General features: G+C 49.0%; 2 protein-coding genes across 6 annotated transcripts in view; one reads left to right on the plus strand and one right to left on the minus strand.

Moving 5' to 3' along the window:
• The first annotated feature begins 1834 nt into the window (after positions 1–1834).
• On the plus strand, positions 1835–7829 carry arf1 (ADP-ribosylation factor 1). 4 transcript variants are annotated; one of them, XM_066681044.1, is made up of 5 exons: positions 1835–1971; positions 3767–3939; positions 4973–5083; positions 5930–6054; positions 6456–7829. In XM_066681044.1, exons 2-5 carry the CDS (start codon positions 3795–3797, stop codon positions 6615–6617), a joined length of 543 nt encoding a protein of 180 aa, XP_066537141.1. In that variant the 5' UTR covers positions 1835–1971; positions 3767–3794; the 3' UTR covers positions 6618–7829. The 4 variants fall into 4 exon arrangements, with proteins under 4 accessions (XP_066537141.1, XP_066537142.1, XP_066537140.1 ...); XM_066681045.1 differs by having other exon boundaries at positions 1868–1988; XM_066681043.1 differs by having other exon boundaries at positions 1871–2003.
• Positions 7830–10408: 2579 nt separating this feature from the next.
• c9h1orf35 (chromosome 9 C1orf35 homolog) overlaps positions 10409–12641 on the minus strand; it is a 7469-nt gene continuing 5236 nt past the window's right edge. For both annotated transcript variants that reach the window (XM_066681025.1, XM_066681026.1), the window contains exons 6-8: positions 12639–12641; positions 12420–12545; positions 10409–10996 (exon numbers count right to left, since the gene is read on the minus strand). The exon at positions 12639–12641 is cut by the window's right edge and continues 74 nt beyond it. In XM_066681025.1, the coding sequence (XP_066537122.1) occupies positions 10696–10996; positions 12420–12545; positions 12639–12641 (430 nt within the window). In that variant the 3' untranslated portion in view covers positions 10409–10695. The remainder of the gene's footprint in view (positions 10997–12419; positions 12546–12638) is intronic.

Raw genomic sequence — 12641 nt, forward strand, 5'->3', positions numbered from 1 at the left:
TGAAATGAATAATGAGTGGTTTGTAGTTCTCTGGGGAGCCACAGGGGGGCGCGCGGAGGCTGATCATGGTCTACACTGTGGCCACAAGTTTGTGGACAAATGTTTGTCCAATGTTTCTTGTGAAATGAAGGGGTTAATCAGGAGTGTGAACACAGAGGAACTCCATCACTCCAGAGAACACAGTTCCACTGTTCCACACACCAGAGGAACCCCATCACTCCAGAGAACACAGTTCCACTGTTCCACACACCAGAGGAACTCCATCACTCCAGAGAACACAGTTCCACTGTTCCACACACCAGAGGAACCCCATCACTCCAGAGAACACAGTTCCACTGTTCCACACACCAGAGGAACCCCATCACTCCAGAGAACGCAGTTCCACTGTTCCACACACCAGAGGAACTCCATCACTCCAGAGAACACAGTTCCACTGTTCCACACACCAGAGGGACTCCATCACTCCAGAGAACACAGTTCCACTGTTCCACACACCAGAGGGACTCCATCACTCCAGAGAACACAGTTCCACTGTTCCACACACCAGAGGAACCCCATCACTTCAGAGAACACGGTTCCACTGTTCCACACACCAGAGGAACCCCATCGCTCCAGAGAACAGTTCCACTGTTCCACACACCAGAGGAACCCCCTCGCTCCAGAGAACACAGTTCCACTGTTCCACACACCAGAGGAACCCCATCACTCCAGAGAACACAGTTCCACTGTTCCACAGGCCTGTCATTGAGTATAGTGACCTTACACAGCTTAAAGTATATTAGCATGTGCTAATATAAATCACTGGAGGTCTTGGCACTGAATAATAATAATAATAATAATAATAATAATAATAATAATATTAATATTAATAACACTTTATTGAATTAAACTTGAATAAGGCTGTTCCAGTCGGAGCGTGTTGTGAAGTTCATACTCGTGAGTGGAGCTCTGAGAGCACCTGCCGTGAGAGCACCTGATACACAGGCAGAACACACACACACACACACACACACACACTCACACACTCACTCTTTCTGGACACACAGGACAAATCAGAGCCACTGTGGGAGGAAAACTCAGAGGATGAAGGAGTTTACAGCAATTTACCAAAAATTATTAAATAAATAAAATACCCACACACTCAGTTCTCTCTCTTTATCTCTCTCTCTCTCTCTTTCTCTCTCTGTCTCTCTCTCTCTCTCTTTCTATCTCTCTCTCTCTCTGTTTCTCTCTCTGTCTCTCTCTCTCTCTCTCTCTATCTATCTCTCTCTCTGTTTCTCTCTCTGTTTCTCTCTCTCTCTTTCTCTCTCTCTCTCTGTCTCTCTCTCTCTCTCTGTCCAGTTTTCCTCTACAAAATGTATCATTATATTTCATACAAAGACACACATATCAGTGCCTCATAAACAAATATTAAATCAAATAAAAGAAAGTATCAAAAGGAAAACGAAAGAACAAAAAGACAGAAAAAGGAAGAGGGCAAGAGAGACATGGAAAAAGTGAGAAGAGTAAGAACTGGGACAGGAACACAATAAAATGAATAATAAGAAATGGATGAACGAGAATACAGAGCAGCTGAAGAGAAAGAAAGGAATGAGGGAGAAAGATGAAAAAACACAGATTCATTAAAAATCAAAAATGGAACTAGGAGACAGGAAGGAAAAGGGAATCGTAAGAGAGGATAAAGACTAATTAGATGACAGTAGAACAGTTTTAACATTGTCCAGTGAAATAAATACATCAACATATCGTTTATATTTTAATGTATTTAATTTTAAAAAAAATATATAATAAAACCCTGATACACTGTAAAACTTTTGGAAGTCGTTCTACCAAAGTAAAGAGTAGCTACCAATGAGCGGGAGGGCTTTTGTCGCGGACGGAACAAGACTCGGGACTTTTATTGTGTCTGGGCGCGGTGTGTGCGGGAGTGACGTGGCCGGCAGGCGGACATCTTGCGGAGGACCGGAGTCGGTACGGAACGCGGAGCCGTGGGTTTTTATCAGGTTTACACCAAAATAACTTTTTAATAGCCGCCCGTTTCGGTTCGGAGGGTTAGCTGAGGGTGTTAGGAAGGGACCCAGCCCGGACACAAGCGACTACAGCGGGTTTAAACAGGCACTCTTCCCGCACTTAGCTCACAAAGCAAATTCCCTGCTGTAACTTTCGGTTCCACCTTAAATGCTGCCGCAGGTACTGCAGTTCCGCCGCCGTCTGGGAGCCGCTGCTGCACTGTTTAAGGTGGAATGGCAAATTCCAGCGGCGAATGACAAACAAACTTAGATTTCGAAGAAACGTAGTTTTTAACACACGGACACACACAGTTTCTCTTCTCTTTATCAACACAACAGCGTTTATTGTGGCTTTATATCCGTTTATCTCTTCTTCCCCGAGGATTTAGTGCGGGTGTTGGGCCAGGTGAGCTGACCCCCAGCTGGAGACATTCCTGCTTTACTTTTACCTACTTTCACCTGCTCTCTCTTTGTTTCTGTATTTTCTGTTCTCTGATACTTTTCGGATTTCTCAGTCTCTGTTTTTCTGGTTTGTGTCTTTTATCATCTGCTCTCATTAACGTTTTTCCTGTTTTAGCTGCTGTTTATTTCCTCTATCTGCTTTGTTTTACATTTTCATTTGTCAGTCAGCCCTTACCTACCGCCCCCTGCCCTTTACCTTCTTTTACCTGCCTCCCTCAACTTCCTCCTCCCTACCTGCCCCTCTCCATCCGCCCTTTACCTGTGGTTCCTTAACTTCCTCTTCTAGACTCACGCTCATTTACCTGCTCTCTTTTATCTGCCCCTTTTACCCACTTTGCTTAACTGTCTCCTTTTTACCTGCCCCTCCATCACAGGTTGACCTTCCTCCTCAAGACCCACTCTTATTTACCTGCCCCTCTTGACCTTTCTTAACTTCCTCCTTTAAACCTGCCCCTCTTTACCCACTTCCCTTTACCTGCCCCTGTTGGGAATGAACTCACCTGTGTCTTCCTCATGTCACTTTTATTTTGTAATTGGAGGCGGGGCTCCCTGTGACGCTGCTGGTGGTGAAGTGCGTCTGTCAGCTGACATGTGCTGAGCAGTTAGTGTTCTCCTCCAAGCGCGTTGAGCCGCAGTAAAGTTGTGGGGGCTGTCGTCGTGTGTCAGAGTCATGTGCTTGTCTCGTGGAGGGACTGTGGTTGGGGGCGTGGGGTTCTTAACTAACGGGAGAGGAGCCTAACGCTGGGTATTACACGGGTCTCACAGGCAGTTTAACACCTCCCCTGTGTCTGGGCCTCAGTCAGAGCCACCGCTGAGCTCCCGATGTGTTTTAAAGTAACACTCTGGATTACTAATAAACAGCGTAAAGACACTCAGTGTGTGAGAGAGGCCTTGACTCAGCGGCGTAGTCCTTCTCTAACAGCTTTAGATCACTGAAGAGAATCGGTCGAAAAGAACAGTTCTCAGTAGATGTGGGCGCTGGGGACACAACGTTATCAATATAAATGTTTCTATTGATTATTATTGATAATTAGGGTGATATTAATTGTGTTAAACGTTACGTTTTAAAAATGCTCAGGTGTTTGTTGTGTTTCTGGAGGTGAAACTCTCAAAAGGATCAAACCCTTTATTGTTGTCAGTGACGTCTCTGTTGTGACACGTGTTGCTGTCGTTTCATCGCCCCGGCCTGCTCATCAAACGTAGATATTATTAAATGTGGGCGGAGCTCAGAGCTGAGTAACTCCTCCCCTGTCCTCAGGAGAAGTGAGTAACGCTGCCTGGTTGTTTTTTTGCAGATCTGAGAGATCAGCTGCATCAGTGAAAATGGGCAACATCTTCGCCAACCTCTTCAAGGCCTTTGGGAAGAAGGAGATGAGGATCCTGATGGTGGGGCTCGACGCCGCGGGAAAGACCACCATCCTGTACAAACTGAAGCTCGGAGAAATCGTGACCACCATTCCCACCATCGGTAAGTCCCTGCTGACCACACGCCTCTGTCTCTGTGTGTTTTAACCGTCGGGACGCGGTGTTTCAGTGTCTGAGCTGAAGGAGCTGATGCTGACTCAGGGTTTCAGAGGCTTTAAGAGTTGTGCTGTTTATTACACTCTGTAATGAGCGACTCTCCCTCAACACCAGAGTTACACACTCCAGCCCTCACTGGACTCATGAGAATACTTTCCCCACGTGGGAACGAAGGTGCAGTGTCTCTGTAAAACCCCACTTCACACGCGCTGAGCTGCAGACGGAGATAGAGCTGTTACACAGCGTGTGATTGGTTAGATTTAACTCTGTGTTACACACTGAACACAACACAGAAAAATATCACAAAAATGCAGACAACATTGATGTGGGGTTTTTATTTTCACCTCGAACACTGCGTGCTGCATGGGGCATGATCCAGTCGACTCTGGAGAACCGCGAGTAGAGGCCTGTTCACGTGAGTCAGGTTCATACGGACGAATAAAGCACACGGCAAGTTCTGAAAACAAACACACGTATATTAAATGTGGGGGTATTCCTCAAAGCAGGATTTCTCAGTTAAGCAGCTAACGTAAGCCCAAAGTTGAGGTTCCTATTGGACAGGCTTGACTTTGGGCTTAAGTTATCTGACTAACCTTGTGGAATAGCCCTGGTGTCTGACGGACTGAGGCGCTGCGTCCGATTCCGAATTAAAACCTGTTCTATTCTGTGTTTTACTGACGCGTTAAGATCAGGCGACCAATCAGAGCACTGTTGTCATGGTTACAAACCGAACAAACGAGAAAGAAGAAAACCGAACAGCTCGTGTTGTTCATAACAGCTTTAAGTTTTAAAAGATTAAGAAATGCTGAGGACTAAACTGTAGCGGTTAAAGAAAATATAACCCTTTCACTGAGAGGAGCATCACACAGAAGTAACAGGGAGGACAGGGCATCTGTCGTTACTCTGGCTCAGTACTGCAGAAACTGCACTATGTACGGTGGGTAGGCAGTCATGATAGACCCCGGTGTGTTGTGTTTCAGGTTTTAACGTGGAGACGGTCGAGTACAAGAACATCAGCTTCACCGTGTGGGACGTGGGCGGCCAGGACAAGATCCGACCGCTGTGGAGACACTACTTCCAGAACACACAGGGTAAGAGCTGAGGGGGGACGTCCTCCTGCAGTGGGGCAGTCTCTCACACACACACACACACACACACACACTCACACACACACTGTCACACAGGACAAGATCCGACCGCTGTGGAGACACTACTTCCAGAACACACAGGGTAAGAGCTGAGGGGGGACGTCCTCCTGCAGTGGGGCAGTCTCTCACACACACACACACACTCACACACACACTGTCACACAGGACAAGATCCGACCGCTGTGGAGACACTACTTCCAGAACACACAGGGTAAGAGCTGAGGGGGGACGTCCTCCTGCAGTGGGGCAGTCTCTCACACACACACACACACTCACACACACACTGTCACACAGGACAAGATCCGACCGCTGTGGAGACACTACTTCCAGAACACACAGGGTAAGAGCTGAGGGGGGACGTCCTCCTGCAGTGGGGCAGTCTCTCACACACACACACACACACACACACACTGTCACATAGGACAAGATCCGACCGCTGTGGAGACACTACTTCCAGAACACACAGGGTAAGAGCTGAGGGGGGACGTCCTCCTGCAGTGGGGCAGTCTCTCACACACACACACACACTCACACACACACTGTCACATAGGACAAGATCCGACCGCTGTGGAGACACTACTTCCAGAACACACAGGGTAAGAGCTGAGGGGGGACGTTTGTGTGTGTGTGTGTAGTCTTTGCAGTTGTTGTTTGTGTGGGAGTTGTGTTGTGTATGTTAGTGTGTGCCTGCAGTGATGCCACTGTGTGTGTGTTGGGTGGGTTATGGTTGATGTGTTGGTGTGTTCCTGCGGTGATGTCATTGAGCTGTGTGTGTGTGTGTGTGTTCAGGTCTGATCTTCGTGGTGGACAGTAACGACAGGGAGCGGGTGAACGAGGCGAGGGAGGAGCTGATGCGGATGCTTGCGGAGGACGAGCTGCGAGACGCTGTGCTGCTGGTCTTCGCCAATAAACAGGTACAGCTCTGAACCCGGAGCGAGGGGAGGGTTCCTCACGGGCCTGCGATCAGAGAGGGATTTTTATATCAGATAGAGAGGGCAGATCCAGATTCCAGTCCACAGTTTACTCTGGACCCTGAACCCACTGTAATATAAGAGTAACCAGACACGACTCAGATCCAGATTCCAGTCCACAGTTTACTCTGGTCTCTGGGAGTTCAGCGCACCTACGTTTCAGTAAAAATATCGGTATTTGACGCCACGCGTCAGTAAAGTATCACGAACGAAAAGGATACGATACGTCGCCACGTTGATGTTTTGTCCCACCTCTAGTGGCCGGTGTGTGTTCTCGTCTTCTAGGCTTTTTGGAGTGTGTAGGAGTGTGTAAAACAGTTCTGATGATTGCTGTTGTCCCTCAGGACCTGCCGAACGCCATGAACGCCGCAGAAATCACAGACAAGCTGGGGCTGCACTCCCTCCGCCACAGAAACTGGTACATCCAGGCCACCTGCGCCACCTCGGGAGACGGACTCTACGAGGGCCTGGACTGGCTCTCCAACCAGCTGAAGAACCAGAAATAATCCCCCACCCCTCTCCCGCTGCCTGGTCCTCCTCCTAACCCTGCTCCCCCTGGGCTCATCTCCTCCTCTTTCCCTGGTAGACCCGCCTGAGCTCTCCCATCCAGACCACGCTCCGCTCCGCTCCTGGGTTTAGTACTGACAGCAGCGCAAGGCACCGTGCCGACCGAGGGGCGTTCCTCCTCTTTCGGGAGGGCTTTAGCCGTAAGCACGATTTAGAAACATTAGCTGCGAGGGTCTGATGGCACTCAGCCTTCCAGAGCGCGTCTGTGAGGTTCAGGTACTGGAAGGAGCTCCGTCTGTAACGAGAACTCGGCTCCTCCGCACCACGGCGCAGTGCCCCCTGCTGGACATTAGGCTTAGAGCGGCTGCACACGAGCCTGTCCCGTTTCTGTAGAAGCTACACACGCCCCACAGCGTCCCTTAGCGCCCCTCGTTATTATCCGATCGTTAGTGTTGTCTATAGACGTCTGGACGTCACGTACTGTACCCGGCTGTTACAGAACCCAGGACCGGACTCTGGGCTCAGGATCCGGATCGGAAGAGCCAGGCTTCTCTCGGTCATCTCACAGAAACCTCGTGTTTTTGTTGTGTTTGTTTTATGTTGTTTTTTTTTTAAGAAGAAGAAAGTGCTGGAAGCTGCTCTCCTGCTGAACCCTGCTCACAGTCGGAACCGGAGCCTCTCCTCGCGCTCGTATTTAATGTAAATAGTTCTGGTTCTGTTTGCGAGGCAGCTGTTGGAGCACTCTTATGCAATACTTACACACGTATACGTTTCTATATAAATATATATATATTACTAAGATGATTCTGATCGTACTGGGCCTTTCCTGTCCTTCCTCTTCCTGTCTTTAATTCATCTCTGGAGTCGGAGGGGTGTAAAACTCGGGGCGTCTCTGGTCAAACTACACATCGCTCCTCGTGATTCCTCCCAGTGAACGTTACACTTTTCTACTGAACACTTCCACTGCGCAACTTTAATCACTCACTCACTCATCTGCTGCAGAGAATTCTGGGAAATAAAATAAAATCTTGTGTGAAAGTTTGTTTATTTGTGTTTTCCTCTCGCTGTGATGAGCTCCGTGGAGAAATGGACAGATACAGTGCTGTAAACTCCCCCTCGTCCTGAGATTTAAACACGTTTAATACGTCACTGTAACGCTGCGGGGAAACAGACCGGTCTCCAGCGGCTTATACTCTCTCTCTCTCTCTCTACTCTCTGTCTCTCCACTCTCTGTCCCTCTACACTCTCTCTCTCCTCTACACTGTCTCCTCTTTTCTCTCTCCTCTACACTCTCTCTCTCTCTCTCTCTCTCCTCTACACTCTCTCTCTCTCTCTCTCTCTCCTCTACACTCTCTCTCTCTCTCTCTCTCTCTCCTCTACACTCTCTCTCTCTCTCTCTCCTCTACACTCTCTCTCTCCTCTACACTGTCTCCTCTTTTCTCTCTCCTCTACACTCTCTCTCTCTCTCTCTCTCTCCTCTACACTCTCTCTCTCTCTCTCTCTCCTCTACTCTCTCTCCTCTACACTCTCTCTCTCTCTCTCTCCTCTACACTCTCTCTCTCTCCTCTACACTGTCTCCTCTTTTCTCTCTCTCTCTACACTCTCTCTACTCTCTCCTCACTCCTCTGTCTCTCCACTCTGTCCCTCTCTCCTTTACTCTCTCTATTCCTCCCTCTCCACTCTTCTCTCTCCCCTCGTCTCTCTCTCAGATCACTGTCCTGTGAAACGAGGATTTACTTCTTTAACAGAATAAAAGCGTGTCTTTGACCAGGGGTGCACAGACTTTTACACAGAGATGAACCAGGGATGAAAGTTGAGGGACGGAGGGGAGGGTAGTAGCTTTGCTCTCTGTGTTGTTTTTAACACGGATCAGGAGTTAAACGTACTGTAAACACAGAGTCTTCACTGGTCTCAGGCCGGACGCAGCAGGTCCCCACACACACACACACACACACGTGGTTTAGTGCAGTCCTGGAACGGGGGGAAGCAGGCGGTCGATCAGAGACCCTTCTAAAGTGAAATAAACCAAATTGACGAGCAGCTCTTTTACCTTGTGATGCTCCACTGAGGACAGCGCCAGGCTCAGCACTGCAGAAACAGCACTATGTAACTCCTGTGACGGGGTAGGAAAGATTCCTGGAGCGCTGTGAGTGAATCTGGTTTAAACACATCACACCTGTGGTCTGTATCCGGGTCTGATCCAGAGAGTTCCCGTGGATTAAACCGCAGGTGTAAACAGGGTCTCGGTCTGAGTCAGTCCTGCTTTTCCTTTTCTGACCAGAGGAGCAGAGCAGAGCAGAGGCAGGGTTAGGGTTAGTGCACTGTACCGTCACCGCCACAAACACAGTGTGAGAATAAAGGACTCCCCCCAGAACACCGCCACCGCTGCTGTACGTCACTGATCAACATTCCACACTGAATGGACCAATAGCAGACTCTCATTCCACAGACCTTCACCAGTTCAGTCTTCTCTCCGTAAACATTCACATCTTTAATGACGTTAGGGCATTTCTCACGTGGCATTAATAATGGAGTCAGGTTCACGTCTGCGGTGTAGAGCCAGGATCGCGGTACTGACTCGGAACCGATGTACCGTGCAGCTGTAACCGAGGTGTGTGTGTGTGTGTGAGCGCTCTGCTGCGTCTCTCCTCTAAAGGGACCTTGTGCCAGGTTCAGACCCGGGTTAAGCTCGAGCCTGAACTGAACCCTCCTCGGCCGGTCGAGACGGAGAGGAGCGCTCACACCTCTGGGTTTGTCGAGAGCGTGAGACTCAAACTGCTTTTAGAATAAACCCAAGCTGCAGGGAAAGTAGACCCCTGTCTCCTGCCCCTCCTCTGACCACAACACTCTACTCCCCCTTCGTTTCTAAACCAGAGGAAACACAGCTCCCACTGTAACGGAGGTCTGTGGGCAGACTGAGGTTTGCTGAGGTTGGAGGCTGTTGTAGGGACACAGTTAAACTGAGAAGAGAGCCATACTTTTTCAAAAATAAAGTTATGAATTCAAAAAGAACAAAGGCATGACTTTATCTTTATCACCATTTCCTCAGAGCTGTGATTATTCGGAAACTCTTAATGAGTCATGGAAATATTTCCAGCTCAGTTCTCCACCAGATGGCAGTGTTCCCCTATTTCTACGGTCTAACAGAGCCTCATAAAGAGCCACAAGTGGGCGCTCTTTAGGGCCGTGTCCTTTTAATTTTGTCCCGAAGAGATCTGTCACCACTCTGTTCTTCAGTAATCGCAGTGACGATGATGAATGTCAGCCCCAGTGTCGTGGGGTGGGGTGGTCCGCCCTCTGGGGGCCGTGGGGTGGGGTGGTACACCCTCTGGGGGCCGTGGGCTGGTCCAGTGACATTAACTCTGGGTGAAGAGCTGTTTTTTCCGATGTTCTGAATTTGTGCCTTGTGTGGTTCTGCGTTGATGGAACCGCTCTGAGAAATAAAATACGTCTGAGCGCTGCAGGAGACGCCCGGTTCAGACGGGACCCCACGACCTGTCCTTAATGCAGCTATGAATGTGTGATGTTTGGGGATGAGTGAATGAACGAGTGAGTATCTGAGGAACAGCACTGTTCTGTTGTAACGAAAAAACACTGTAATAAAGAAGAGTCAAAACCCCAGTCCAGACTCAGACTCACTTTACTGTGTCTCACACACACACTCATTCATTCATTCACACTCACTCACTCTTCCACAGGAGACCCTAAACCTGGTTTATATTTCATAAACTCACTCATTCACATACACACACTTACTCACTTACTCAAATATATGCACTCACTCATTCACACGGACTCAAATATATTAAAAGGGTTTTATTCAGGAAAGATCAGGGTAGGTTCTGCTCGTTAAACACACTGTGTCTGGAACAGAGTCTCTGAGGGATTTACAGTAGACACCGGAACATAGCTGTGAGGATCTGATGGAGTTGGGGAATAGTTCTGGATCACACTCACAACTCCAACTCATCCCAGAGGAACCGGACAGAGCTCCATCTCCAGAGAACACCGTTCCACAGCCTGAGACTGAGAACCAATAAAAACAGACTGAGACTACAGCTGCTCTCTGATTGGCCGTCAGTTGTCGGAGTCGGTGTCGTGGCGCCGTTTCTGCTGCGATGAATTTCGGTTGCCGTGGCGACTGTTGTCTGAGATTGAGTCCGTTTTGCGATGCCGTCTCCGTGGTGAAGTCTCCCGGTTGCCACGGCGACCCTCATCAGAGGATAAGTCGGTATCATGACGTCGCTGGGAGTGCAATGCTGGTGAGCGGGCGGGGCTTCGGCGGTGAGGGTGTGGTCTGGATGAGGGGGAGGGGCTTCTCCGGTTGAACTTTGATCTCTGAGCTGAATGACTGTCGGACGTAGTGACTCTGCTCCCACTGAGACACAGAGAGAGAGAGAGAGAGTGACATTGATGCAGAGCTGGGCAATCGATCAAGAATTAATTGACATTCAGAATTTCTAAGCCACATCCATTAGATTGATTTTCTTTCGAATTCTGTTCGTCCTGTTGGTGTTAGTTCTGTGAATACGTCCCCACTGTGTGTTCATGTACCGTCCCTTTAAACCCACACCACCGCGCTGTAGTCACATGACCCTGCCCCGTCCAATCAGCCACAGGGAGGAGAACCTAAACACGGAGGCGGACCGAGCGTCTGGAGCTGGTACCAAAGAGAAACGCTGCGTCTGTGGTTTGGACGTGTTCTGACTTTAGTGAAGACACCGAACACAAAGCACTGAGAGAAACCAGTTTCAGACCGAAGTGAATCCCCCGCTCTGTTTCACACCGAATACGAACAGAGCACGGCTCAGACGCAGAGACACACACCCCACCTTTAACACTGGAGTGTGTTTACAGCACGAGCCTCGACAGGGAACTGAGAGACAACCACAGAGTAATCCTCAGTAATCGGACCCGAGGGGAACTGTTCTGTTGATCGTGATGTTGGTGTGTGCTCGGCTCCGGCTCCAGTCTGATACAGTGTTGATACGGTTTTCCTTTTATGGAGTAAACTAGGGTTAATGTGTGTGGGGTTTTATCTGTTTGTTTGTTGTTCCACATTTCTACAGTTTAATGGCCTTTAACCACACGCACGCACACACACGCGCACGGACGCACGCACGGACGCACACACACGCGCACACGCACATTTTAGAGCTTTCCCTGTTCCCAAAACCCCTGATACAACTAACGAGCTGATTACCACTCCCTTTCACAGTGAAGAGGACCAGGTCCAGGACTAAGACCAGGACTAAGACCAGGACCAAGACCAAGACCAGGAACAACTCTCCTGTGTCTAAAAACCTCCAGATGGCGTTTCTCTAAAAGCCTAGCACCGGACCCAGACACTTTGTTTTTTACCCACAACAGCGCCACCTTCTGTACAGAACACAGGGCAGACGTCACAGTCTGGGTTTCAGCCCATTTCCCCTCAGTTTTAATGTATTTTTCATCAGTTTTACTCTCATTTCTGTCGTTTTATTCGTTTCAGAACGTCGTTGTTAAACGGACTATTTCACATTTACACCATTTATCAGACGCTCTCTTCCAGGGGAAGGTCTGCTGTTATTTACTGTCTTTATATGAACTCCAGTCCACTTCCACCCCTTCACTCCTGAGCCAAAGTGCTGTGGACAGACGTGTGGACGGTCAGAACACTGTCCTTCGGCGCCTGGCGGTCAGTGGAGGAGCGTGGTCTGTTCAGACTGACCTCCTATGGGAGTGGTAAGGATCTGGGGCTCTGTGTGAACAATAACAGTGTGTTCCTCTACAGAAGAGTTGTAAACAATCGTCTTTGTTACCCTCTCCTCCTGTCGGCGCCGGACTCAGAGTCGGAGGAGGAGTCTCTCCTGCGTCGCTTCTTCTCCTTTTTCTTCTTCTCCTTCTTACTCTTCTTCTCCTTCTTGTTTTTCTTGTGGCACTCGTTTCTGTCGGAGAGAAAACAAACGTTTGCGCGGTCACTCGCTTTCTCCTGACTCACGTCAGACACACACCTAGTAAACACAGAGACAGAGGTGAACCTT

This window comes from Hoplias malabaricus, chromosome 9 (genome assembly GCF_029633855.1).
Source record: "Hoplias malabaricus isolate fHopMal1 chromosome 9, fHopMal1.hap1, whole genome shotgun sequence".
Classification (NCBI taxonomy): Eukaryota; Metazoa; Chordata; class Actinopteri; order Characiformes; family Erythrinidae; genus Hoplias; species Hoplias malabaricus.